The 13,090-nt window shown below is 37.4% G+C and overlaps 1 protein-coding gene across 1 annotated transcript in view; it reads right to left on the bottom strand.

Annotated features, from left to right (window-relative positions):
- Positions 1–12,801, bottom strand: part of reep3b (receptor accessory protein 3b) — a 29,741-nt gene extending 16,940 nt beyond the window's left edge. Inside the window, exons 1-2 of the mRNA XM_079595344.1 lie at positions 12,337–12,801; positions 2,221–2,293 (exon numbers count right to left, since the gene is read on the bottom strand). Coding sequence (XP_079451470.1) covers positions 2,221–2,293; positions 12,337–12,368 — 105 coding nt within the window. The 5' untranslated portion in view covers positions 12,369–12,801. The remainder of the gene's footprint in view (positions 1–2,220; positions 2,294–12,336) is intronic.
- Between the last annotated feature and the right edge of the window lie 289 nt (positions 12,802–13,090).

A 13,090-nucleotide genomic window follows, 5' to 3' on the forward strand; every position in this document is an offset into this window, starting at 1 on the left:
GATTTGGTTTTAATGAAGTGTGCATTCTGCAAGTAAACAGGAGAATATGGAAAAAATACTGAGTGAGACGTGGTTTGGCAACTCCATAAAGGTTCCTGGCATATTTTCTGAAACTTTTTGACTTTCTGAAATATTGAGATGATGACATATAAAACAGTCCTGTTCAGGAAAGGTAGCATTGGCGTAGCTTATACAAGTGAGGAGCAGAATTAGAGCCCTGCATTTCAGCCCGAGCCCGACGGGCCCCGACTTATTTACGCCCCTAGGGCCGGGCTTCGGGCCAATTTTCACGTCATAGTTCACACGCGGGCCGGGCCTCGGGCCTGTTTTAGGCTTATCCTTCTTTTTATAGCCTATTTTTGACATGTATTAAAATTAAATATGAGAAGTTGACGATGGAAAAACAAACATAGAAAGACGTTTTAAACCTATCACACTGACATATGACTGACACATGACAGTCTGCTCGCGCTCGCGCACACACACACACACACACACACACGCACGCACACAGGTTTCCCGGCGGCGCGACCCAAGATTTGCGCGACCAGCTCGCTGTTTTTAGTGTCCCCGCCAGCAGCAGAAGTATAGCGAGCGTGACTTAAGCGCAGCTGGAATAGTTCAAGATAGTTCGGGCTGACTGGATTAAAACCTTCCATTGTGGATGCTGTGATTTTTCTTCACGATGCTCTGTAACTGTTCTTAGCCATGTTAGGGGGCTGTCTTGTTGGCTTTCGTTTGAAAACGACTTTATTTTCATCAGTCTGTTGGAAACTATTGGAAATAAGAATGGCCATGTTCTGTAGTGAAGACTTGATTTTTGAGGTAAGATAATGTGCATGTTTGTTTTTAATTTAATGCCATTTATTTGATTTGTGTAGGCTATAGCTCATTTCGTTTACGAGCGCTGTTGCGACTGTGAGCAGCAGAGCAGTTTGCCTCAGCTTTTAAAAAATGATAATAAACGTTTAAACTATAACTGTCTATGTGTGATATGCTTAAGGTGTTTTATGGATTTTATTGTAGCCAAGTAAAGTGTTGATTTGAGAGGCTAAATGGATCAAACATGTTTAACTCGCTGTCGGCTGCTTGGTCGTCAATAAAAAAAACAAAAAGAAACCGAACATTTGTCTAAATTAACTTAATAAAGAAATGATAAGAAACATAACTAACAAAACGGAACTATTTTAATGGCTGCAAATAGTTAGTTTGTAGCCTATATTTGAAAAAAAAAAAAAAAAAAAAAAAAACGGGCTCGGGTCGGACTCGGGCTGATAATTATGATGAGCTGTCGGACACGGGCCGGGCTAGGGCCTGAACGTCTCGGGCCAGGGCCGGGCTAGGGCCTAGATTTGAGGCCCGTGCAGGGCTCTAAGCAGAATGCTTTTCACAGCTGAAGTAACTCAATGCAGCACAAATACAAACAGGCTCTAAGGTTCCTAGAGTACCAGTACAACCACTAAGGAAACCTAAAATTAGCCATCTGAAGTAGACAAATGCATACGAGCAAAGAAAAAGAAATGTTTAAAGGGATAGTTCACCAAAAAATTTACCTTCTGTACATTTACTCACTTTTATGTCGCTTCAAACCATGAAACACAAAAGGAGAACATTTAAAAAAATCTTAAAATAAACTACAACTTAAAAACACACAATTTGATTTGAGTGAACCATTCCTTAATCATTTCACAAGAACAAAGGGCACACTAACAAAAGATCATGACCGTTTTTCCTCAATGGGGCAAAACCACATTCAACATATTTTTCATAATTATATCCTGGTTTGCAGGTTCACCACAATGTTGCTTAGAGCTATTGTTGACTATAAATGACACGGATTCTGGCCAGACCTGAATTAGCATTTCATTGCATTGATCTCTCGATGTTGGATGAGCTCTCACAGGGCGGGTCCTTCAAGAAGTAAGTGCAGAGAGATCGCGTCACCTGATCCGGACATACAAGCCAACACACTCTCCCTCCCAACATGCTTGATCATGCACAGAAACAATAAAGTGCTTGTCTTTTCATGTCCTATTTAAAGGTGTGGTAAGGCTTTGTAGTTAAAGATCTGGACTAGTAACACAAACGTTCATAATCACTTAACCTCAGGTTGTTTCAGAGAGGACTGAATTTGTAGTAAGCAAACCAAACTTGCCTGCTAAATCAAAAAACAACAAGAAATGTAAGCTGCATGAATGGACACAGTGTTTATATACTTACGTATTCTTTGACATTTTTGGTTTTCACTGCTTTGTAGGAATAGTACGCTGGGTACAGGTTTCCAAAAACCAGCCTGTGTAAAGAAACAGAGGGTAAAATAAATAAAGGAAAACAACTGTAACACTCCAGATATTCTTCAAAAGCAGGACTAATGGGTTCGGATAAGTCCTGTCTCTATGTATAGCTCTATTAAAAGCCACTCACTTCCTCGGTCTGATTGGTTACAAGGTAAACAATGATTTCCTTTTCTTTCTTTTCCAAAAGCAAAAAATAAGGGCAACAGAGGGGACAAAAATGCAGGAGACACCTAATTTAAAACATGTCCTAAAAGAGATTAAATCCATGTAAACTGCCGTCCATAGAGAGCAAAGGCTATGTGTGCTTTGATGGCAAAACAAATAGTACTAGCTCTTTTTGGTTGAAAATGGCAACAATTACTACATAATATTAAGGACAGAAATGTATATAAATGTTATTTTGCAAAAATACATTAAGCACAATACTTCTACTAGAAGTCCTCCTTGATGTATTAAAAAAAGACTGGAATACATTACATGACTTTTGCACAGATTTACTTGTGCTAGTTGCCGTAAATCAGAGCCAGTCAGCAGTTTTGAGTTGATGGATTTCACATAAAATCGTGTAGTGTATGACGGGCACACGCAGATATTTCTTTTGATTCCATCTAGGGCTGGGCAATATGACCAAAATCTTGTATAATTTTATTTCACAATAACAATATATACATCACAATATAGTTATGTTTGCTTTAAATAAGGTTTTTACAATATCAACAATTTATATCCTTGAAATTTCATAATTCTTATCACAATTTTCAATATTATTAAAAAAAATTATACTAGCCTAAAAAGAAATCTCAAGCTTACTGCAGACAAGTCAACGCTGATAAATAAAGAGCAAAGAAAACAAACTACAATAGAACAAAGACAGGCTAAATGAAACGGACCTACCTGAAAAACTTAAAGAACTAGAAATTCTACATTTATAAACTAGCAATCAAATGTATAAAAAAACAATGCATAGTCTTTAATGAGTAAATTAAATATACATTTATTCTTATTAAAGTTACAAAAGTGATTCAGTCGAGCAGTGAGATTTTCTCTCCCTTTTTGTTGTTTGATTAGCATTAAAGGTAGGGTAGGTCAGAATTGTCTAAAAAAACTTTTATTCAAATTTATATACCAATACATAATTAAAATGCAAGTACTCTGAAATAGAGAGTATAAAAAACTGAGTGACTCTAGTCTATTTAATCTTCAATAAACACAGCTCATTAATTCCATTCACTCCCACCTAAAAACGGGTGCGCGACTGCGCGCACGTGGGCAGAGCCAATAATAGCGGCGGTAGTCATGGCGACGGAGAGTGACAGTCGCGCAAGCCAATCACTTGTTTCATCCCGAATGGAATTAATGAGCAGTGTTTTTTGAAGATTAAATACACTATAGTCACTCAATTTTTATACTCTCTTTTTCAAAGTACTTACATTTTAATTATGTATTGGTATATAAAGACAGTTTAAGCCAATTTGAAAAAAAGTTCTTTAGACAATTCTTACCTACACAACCTTTAAAGGTGACATATGCCCCTTTTCACAAGATGTATTATAAATATGGTGTCCCCAGAATGTCTGTAAAATTTCAGCTCAAAATACCCCCCAGATCATTTATTATAGCTTGTCAAAGTTGCCCCCTTTTGCGTGTGACCAAAATCGTGCCGGTTTTGTGTGTGTCCCTTTAAATGCAAATGAGCTGCTGCCGCCCTCGTTCAGAAGACCGATCCTTTACACGAGCTTTGAATACTCGGTCAATAATAAACGCGGATTTCAGTCAAATCTCAGAAATAACCAGTAGCGGAGTGCAGCCTTACGAAGAGACACCTGGACGTTTCTGAATGGTTTATACGTTTCTGAGTGGATACATTTATTAATTTTTTGTTGAATAATAAATAAATTATTAAGTTGTCAGTTCCCTGAGGTCTTTATAAGACAGCTGTGACATTTTTTGGCCAAATAGTGTTCTGTGCTCATCTGTGCAGCAACGACAGAACAGTTTGCATGCTTTGCTACAACTTTTGCCATTGCGTTAGAACTGGTTACACTGTTGTAAACCAAATGGCGGCACGGTGGGTGGAAACGTGCAGTTTAAGGGGGCGGTAATATTATATTAATATTCCATTCCTACGTCAGAAGGGGAGCGAAATCAGATCGGCTTAACTTTTGACATGCTTGCAGGTTAAGGCTTTCCAAAACAAAGCTACTGGGTTGTCACTTTTTAAATTTTCTACGTTTCAGGGTTAGTAGATGCACAGGGGACCCAAATATAGCACTTAAACACAGAAAACGTCAGATTTTCACGATATGTTCCCTTTAATAATGACAGCAGGTACATTTGGATGCTGTCAATTTAAGACCGACTGCACGAATCCAATATACTTGTGTGTTTTCTCTCTCAAATGTTAATGTTCACTTGAGACATAAATTACTTAACTTGCAAATACATGGCCACTTTGACACATAGGTGTGTATATTTACCCGTTCAAGCCCAATTAGGCAGCAAAAAGCACTCAGTTCACTTCTCATGCGCTCTATGAGCAGCGGCTTCATGTCGCGAATCGGTCAACTCAACGCTTAAAAATGCATGCACAGCAACTTTACATGAGCCTCCGCAATAGAGAAGCTCAAAACGTTTTAGATCCTGTTTACAACTGTATTTAGCGTAGTCCAGTAAGTCCACTTATGATCTGATGGACAACGCATCTTAATACCAGGTGTAAACACTGAACAGTAATTTATTATATCGTGCCCAGTTTTTCTCTTTAACCATTATAAAAGTTGTCAAGTTTATGATACCTACTGTTATAAAATCTGTTCACATTTTAAAAGTCCAGCAGGCCTGGTTTCAGAGACAGGGCTTAGATTAAGCCAGTATTAGGACCCCTTAGTTAAATTAGGACATTTAAGTAGTTTTTATAAACACGCTTTAGAAAAAAAACATTACTGGTGATGAGCATCTTGAGACAAAACAAAGCCACTGAAATATTTTAAGTCAATGCAAGTTGCTTTCAGTTAAAACAGCTGAAACATGCATTTTGGTCTGTGACTATCTTAAGATGACTTGGTTAGGCTTAAAGGGATAGTTCACTTTAAAATTAAAATTCTGTCATCATTTACTCACCCTCAAGTTGTTTCAAACCTGTATTAATTTATTTCTTCTGCTGAACACAAAGAAAGATATTTTGAAGAATGTCAGTAACCAAACAGTAGTCTGTACCCATTGACTTCCATGGAAGTAGATGTAGAAGACTACTATGGTAGTCAATGGGTACAGACTACTGTTTGGTTACTGACATTCTTCAAAATATCTTTCTTTGTGTTCAGCAAAGTGAGTAAATGATGACAGAATTTTAATTTTAAAGTGAACTATCCCTTTAAGTCTGTGAAACCAGGCAGTAGTGTAGTCCAGATACAAGCTAAATAGTTTAACAGATTTGTATAACTGTGACCAGTAATTTAACTGATAAATTATCCAGTTTAATTGGATTTAATGTAAACTTGGGTTGGAGATGGAAAAGAGGTCACACTGATATGTTCATTTCAGTGAATCACTAGGATATACCATTTCATCCTGTGAGCGACTGACCTGAGACAAGCCAATAAACCGGCAGATGGGCCCAATGCCAGCCCTTCATCTGCGGCCTGTCACTCTCACACGAGCCTAATTTATTATGTTCCGCTCGGCTAAATTTGTTTGGGATCTTGCGGAAGAACACATACTAACCTCCTGCTTGTGCAAGACTCCCATTGTCACAGAGCAATTAGTGCACGCTCAGAGGTGCCAAACACAAAACAAATCCCTTTCTCGTCTGAACCCCCACAAATAAGTTCAGGGGGATAAACAATGCAAAAACAGGGAGACACACAGATCTGGAGCTGATTTCTGGCCCTAAAGTGCCCGTGGCCCAAATTCCATGTGCTAACAGAGGAAAGCTGCTACTAGCATTCATTTTGACATGCCACGCAGACTTTTCCGAGGTTTCACAGGCAGGAATCAGCCTTGATGTTTCCCAGATGATAATGCTGCTCTCTGAAACCAGTGTTTCACTTTCATACCAAAGCTGTGCCTTGAAAAATGGCATTTCCCCAAGGGCTAAAAGAGTCCTTCAAAGTAGCTTTTTGCTGAACTCGGGTTGAAGCATTCCCACTGATTTAGAAACACTGTCTTTGCAGACAGACAGGCTTCTTGACTCAGCAGTGCATCTAAATTTGGGGTCAGCTTCTGCTGTTTTCGCTGCCAATTATAGACAATGTGTTGACCCAGAAATTCAGGCCACTCCAATATCAGCCTGAAAACTTGACTATAGTGACAGTAACATGTCTGTCATTTATTTCTAGTGAACGTCAATAAACAGCAAGATTAGAAAACATAACACGATGAAAATAATTGTACATTTGATGTAGTGGTTCTTGCACATGCAGAACTCAGTATCACGGTGCTAGGGTGTTCTGGGTGGTCACATCATGCGGCTCACGTCTCTAGACATGACTCTTTCACTTGAAGTCTATGTGTTTAATACAGGGCTGCAATAACTAATCGACAACAAAACAGATTATCAATTAATCTCGTCTATGTACCATCTGCCAGTCGTGTCACTTTATAGAAGTGAAAATCACATTTCTATGAACAAAACACATCTGGAAAACAGACAACGCAGAGCGAGATGATTCTGAACCCAAGTTTGTCCTTAACATGAGAACGTGTCATATTAAGTGTGCTTAAAAGCATATAGTTCAATGCAGCTTCCCTATCGTAATTAATTCTATCCAATTAATCAAATAAATAATCTACAGATTTACCCATTATCTTTAGTTATAATATTTAGCATTTGGGGTTTGTTCAGATCCCTAATCCCAAGTAAGACAAATAATCGTGTTGTTTGTCTTAGCAAACACCCAAGGGGGCTTGTGAGCATTTTAATCCACAAGAATTATAACACCGTGCAGTGGATGAGCACAGCACACGTTCACACAGTTTTTCCTGTTGCATGGTCCTCATCCAAGGATCCACCTTGGCAGCAGTTTATTTCCCTGTTGCCATAGAAACAGCAGAGGCACCAGGCTGTAACAATGGTGTTCGGCTCCACACATCTCTCAACCCTTCCCCCCTCCACTCTCCCTGGAGCTCTGTAATTTACAGATCTGTTACTCGCATTCATGTTGCTCTGCGCGCCTAATAACTAGTATTTTTCTTTCATTGGACGATTGTTTTAATCAGCGCCAAATGAGGAAATTCACCTACAGCGTTGCTCAGCAATTTACGGGGAGCTGCAGTGGGCTAGACTGACTGTAGACAATGGATAACAGGGTTTTCCCACAATTCAATTCTAGTCTGTGGACCAGGAACCAAGCTCAAATAAACAGACAGAGGTTCTATCTTCTAAACAAGCGGAACGTTTCCAGCGGCAAGTCATTTGTCTTTCTACACTGAAAACGAAAAGGCTGTATGATGTCACAATCACAGCCAATCAAAAATAAATGAAAAGCAAATTTGAGTTAATAAAAAAATGTTTTCTGTAATGTTTTATTTCAATTAGCAAAAGTTAGAATGTTGCTACTAAGGTTGTAACGGTACCAAACTTTTAGTAGTCACTCGTCAGTTAGTCGGTCAGTAGTAAAATGTTGCAGTCCTCAGTACCAATCATTTCTTTACCACAGCAAAAACTGTTGAATTAAAAACGTAAAAATGTTGCATTTAAATACGTTTGTCATTCCAGAAACTCTACATGGCAGCAGAATCTCTAAAGCGCAAGCTCACTGAATTCTGCACTCTCGCAGAAACTATTTTTTTTTTAATTGTACAATAAATCTCATCTCATACATCTTGTTTACAATTAGTTGGTTATAAAGGATCGTCGACCAATTATAAAACAAAACCTCATACGTTTTCAGTCCTGTTAAGCAGATTCAGACTAACTTACTGACTAACACCTCTGATATGCCATTGCGTTCACGCACTCAACAGATATGATTGTGATTGGCTACCATATTCAACGCTTGTAAAAACACACTGTAAATAGAAACCTTTGACACCCAAAGAGTGCTAAAAAAAAACAGAAATGCTGGTACCTTCAACTTTTCTTTTAGTACCGAGTGGTACTGGTAGTCAACTCTTAACCCTAGTTTCTACCGTATTTTTACTGTAAACTTCTGGCAACTAGCTGCTGTTTTACAGTGTACTGTCTGCTTGTAGCATTTGTTGATGAAATGTTTGCATGTCTTCACAGGCAGATAGAACAACTTGCCGTGCAAGTTATGTGGGATAAAACTAATGAAAGTATTACTGAAACAAAATAAAAACAAAAGTAGTAATTTCTTAAACAATAAAATAAATAATATACTATTATAATAAATAATTAACTATTAGAAACAAAACTAAAACTAGTGAAATTGTTTCCACAAAAAAGAAACATTCCAAAATTGTAATTACCCTGGTTAGGACATAGGCCTAGTTAGACAGCTGCGTAAACAAAGACAGAAACTTCTGAAGAGTTATTATAGTTTACATTTATGGTTTATTAAATGGTCCTTTAACTGGATAAAATAGTTTACTGTTACTATTACTCTCTCAACCAAGCAAAACGTGTAGTTTGGTGTTATCACCAACAAACCAACAGCTCTGCAAGTTTTTAGATATCAGTCATGCAAGTTACTGCTGACTCATTTGTCATGGAAATCCAAATATATATATAGGCTATATGTTTACTAAAGACTATAGAAACATGTCTAACGCTATGAATAATTAAATATGCAGGATGAAAAATATAAAAGGCCATACCAGTATGGAAAAAGCTGATCAGTGTGTTTTGTCAGACATATTTCATGCATTATATAAATAATGCACAATTTTGAACAATTACCGGTACTTAAATTCTTTATAAAGGCCACTCATGTGATTTTTATTATTTGGTTGCAAGCCACATGATAAGACATGAGTGTGCCTCACATTATGTAACACTTGAGTTAAAAAATAAAAGACTCAAACATTAATAGTGATATAAAAATACGAAAGCTGTTAAATAGCTGAAATACCCACACCTGGTACTGCATATAAAGTTAATTCATTATGAATGCGCTACGCTGCTGCTTGGCAACCTTAATCTAAACTCTGCTTTGTGTTGTGCCTAACAAACACCCCTTAATAACAGGTTCTCCCCCTTCTTAACTCGTTTGGGACACATCTCACCCTACCGGTTAAGAGGTTTATTTCGTTGCAAGGTATATACTGTCAGACAGCCCAGCCCTAAGAGTGTGCAATAAAGCCATAAAATCTCCTCAACTTATAGGTTTAGCAATCACTTTGTTGGAAGGCTTTGATTCTCCTCACTGTCTGCCTGTTGCCTCTCCTCCCACAAAAAAACGTGCACGGCCCCTATGAAACACAAATAAATGTGCTGCACATCAGTCTTTCATTGTTTTCACAACAAGGAGTTGGTTTTCCTCCAGTGGGCCCCTGGAGGAAACGGGACCTGCACTGAGTGGTCTTGAAAGTATTTTCGTGAAGCAGGGTATCGTTCTCAGGGTGTGCAGCTGAAAAAATAAAATCTTCAGATGGGCCTTGACACTCAGGTTTAGGTCAACTTTGAGTTTCCTGCTAAGAAACGGCAAGGCAATGCTCACTCTGATGATGCTGCCGATTTGAATTACTTTGAGCCAGATGTTGAGAGTCTTCTAAAGCACATATGGTTCAGCTCTTGGGACTAAATGTATTTTACCTAAAAAAAGCCTGACAACGTGCATAGCCATTAGGCATTTGAACTGGTTAATATTCCAATGCATAAAAAAATAAAAAAATGCAAAAGATGTAGCCTTGCATACTGCAATGGTTTCTCCCTAAAAGCCAAACTTAATATCCAAATCAGCTAAACCAGTGATTGTCATAAAATACAGCTGTTGCTAAACTGCAGGACGTGCTCGATAAAGAGAGATAATGTTTTTATTTTAATACTTAACATAAGTTGTTGTTAAGAATAGCTAAATAACCCATGTGGGTCTATTTGAAGCCTTCTATTTGTAGTATTATTTATTTAGGTGATCGTGATCAGTCGATACTGCTATCAATCAAATTATTATTATTTTTGCACACGGACTGGCACACAAACTGCATTACAATCATTACCTAGATTCATCCCTAAAAATTACTTGTAATAAAATGTTTTAAGTAGAATCTAAAAAAAGCCACTGCAACTGAATCAGAAAACCGGCTCTGAAGTTGATGCATAAACACCAGTGAGTGATCCTGACCAAAGAAAATGAAGAACAACCTGTTTCAGACATGTCTACATTTCCCCTCAACATTAGGATTTACCGGTACCTGCTAATATCATACGCTTCTTGCATTTGAAAGACCAGTGAGAGTTTTGGGTGTGTATTCGGAAAACAACACAGCCACGAAAGTGTCTACGCAGCACAAAAGCCCACAGCATCATTTCAAACAGACAATGTGGTCTTGATTTCTCATCATCTTGCCAGAAGCTTACAGTTATTGTCCTATATTTGAACTTATATGATGTAAAATCCTAACCGCAGAATTATAACCTTAAACTAGCAAGGTGGACTGCTGGTTTCTGTGACGGACTACATCTCCTCCTAAATGCTTGCTAGTGACTCTTGGACGCTGTAAGGGGAACATGTTGCAAAATGTGCCTTGCCCACAAAAAAAAAAACCTCTTTCTGCTGTTTGCAAATGAGCTACCAAACAAGGACAAACACATCCATCATTCAAATCTTAATTCCAACCCTAAAGGCAAATGTGCTCTTTTTGTTGTAGAGATCGACTGATATTTTTAAAGAAAAATACCGGTTATTTTTTATGTTTGAGTATTCAATAAGCGCTTTACACTGATTGTTTATTATTAATTGTTTGGTGTCAGCTTCTGACACAATAGTTCATAATAAAACAGATTATAAACAAACTAAATATGAATATTTTATCACTGATAATTATTGTTTTATAATTAATTGCCCAGTTTCACAGACAAGGCAAATTGCATGGACATATCTTAAAATATTTTGTTTTGTCTTTAGATGCACATCAGTAATGTTTTTTTTTTCCAAGGCACATTTAAAAAAGCTACTTAAAATGTCCTAATACTGGCTTAATCTCAGCCGTGTCTGTGAAACCGGACCAATAAGAATCAATGATGAGTATTAGCTACGCAAAAGTTTAATCTAAATGGGTGCAAATAATATATTGTACTTTGTTTTAGTGTATGTCTAACTTTTCTGTTTAAAATGTTATACGTTACACAATTATTAACGGATGTAAAAAGCTAAATAATTATGAAAACATAAGCAAGTTACCTAACAAACACTGTTGTTTTCCTTTATGGACAAATGTATTTTGATGTCATATAGTGACAGGCATGATATCACAGAACTGACTTAAGACAACTGTAAATCTGTAGGTTAAAATATGTGAGACATCTAATTGTTGAATAAATAAAAAAAAGAGGTTAAGCAGACATACTTTTTGATTCCCTGGGGGGTGGGGAAGTAAAATCACTTTCTTTCTATATATGTGTTCAGGCCTGTCGGATGACATCAACCATAAGTTAACATAAGGTTGATAAAATGTTCAGAGACATGAGTCACAAGTTTATGACAGCTCCACCTTAACCAAAAAGTCCCAACAAGAATCTTTGTAATGGGAGTCAACATACAACATTCACGGACACGTCCATTGCTATTGTTATGAGTCATTTCACTACTGACACAATAACCAGCGGTCCAGTCGTGAAGGCAAACTAACGTTAGATATTTATAGCATAGCATATAAACACTGGCTTGCTATTGCTGGTTATTTTTCTTCCAAATAACATGGATCCTTCCCAAAGGTCAGGTTTAAAAACCGTAAACCGCTTAAATTTAACAATCAGAGTAAATATAACTTACGTTCGAGAAGAAGATAAATCTACTTTTACAATCTTCAATGTGCTATCATGAATGCTACTAGGCTAACCAGTAAAATGAAGAGCTAATTAAACACCCAAGCTTAAAAAATAAACTACATGTATGGACAAAATGAGGCTTAAACTCACACGACAGATCTTGATATGATCCAGGACACCATATTTTCCTCAGGATGGAGCCGAGCAGGGAGAGATGCTAGCTAAGCTAACCTTACTTCAACTTCAGTGTACAACTTCAAACGAACGCAAACATTAACGGTCTCCTGAGAGCCTCCGTTCGTTCATTACTTAGTATTACGCACAAACATATCGTATAAAACTAACTATGAAGTCCAAATTTGTTAAACTAATGGCACTCTTGTTGTGCCCATCTTCTTGGTCTCAACCAACACCGATGCCGTTTCTGTTAAAGGTGCGCTTTCACGTTGACGTCAGAAATAATTTGATTTAAGGGCTGTTACGTGATTGGCTAATGTGATTTGTTTACATGAAACTCGGGCATGGGTTGGCTAGTTAAAATGTTTGTTAAGTGACGTCGTTTCAAAACGCAAACATCGACCTCTCAACGCATTCGATTCTGATTCGTTTATAGACACCGGGAGGAGGTACAGACCAATCAAATATAAAAGCGTTGCAAATAAAAACTCTTTGATCTTGTTGGCGTTCTAATGCAAACACAGATTGGGGGAATTTTGTCAACCTACTTAACCCATTAATACTAACACTTTCTATTATTTTTATATTCTTTCTATATTAAAACATAATAATAATACAAAAAAACACCTAGCTATATCCCACTGTGCTAAACAAAATGGGACTTGTCACAGCACTTATCTATCTATCTATCTATCTATCTATCTATCTATCTATCTATCTATCTATC

The sequence above is a fragment of the Phoxinus phoxinus genome, assembly GCF_949152265.1.
Source record: "Phoxinus phoxinus genome assembly, chromosome: 21".
Classification (NCBI taxonomy): domain Eukaryota; kingdom Metazoa; phylum Chordata; class Actinopteri; order Cypriniformes; family Leuciscidae; genus Phoxinus; species Phoxinus phoxinus.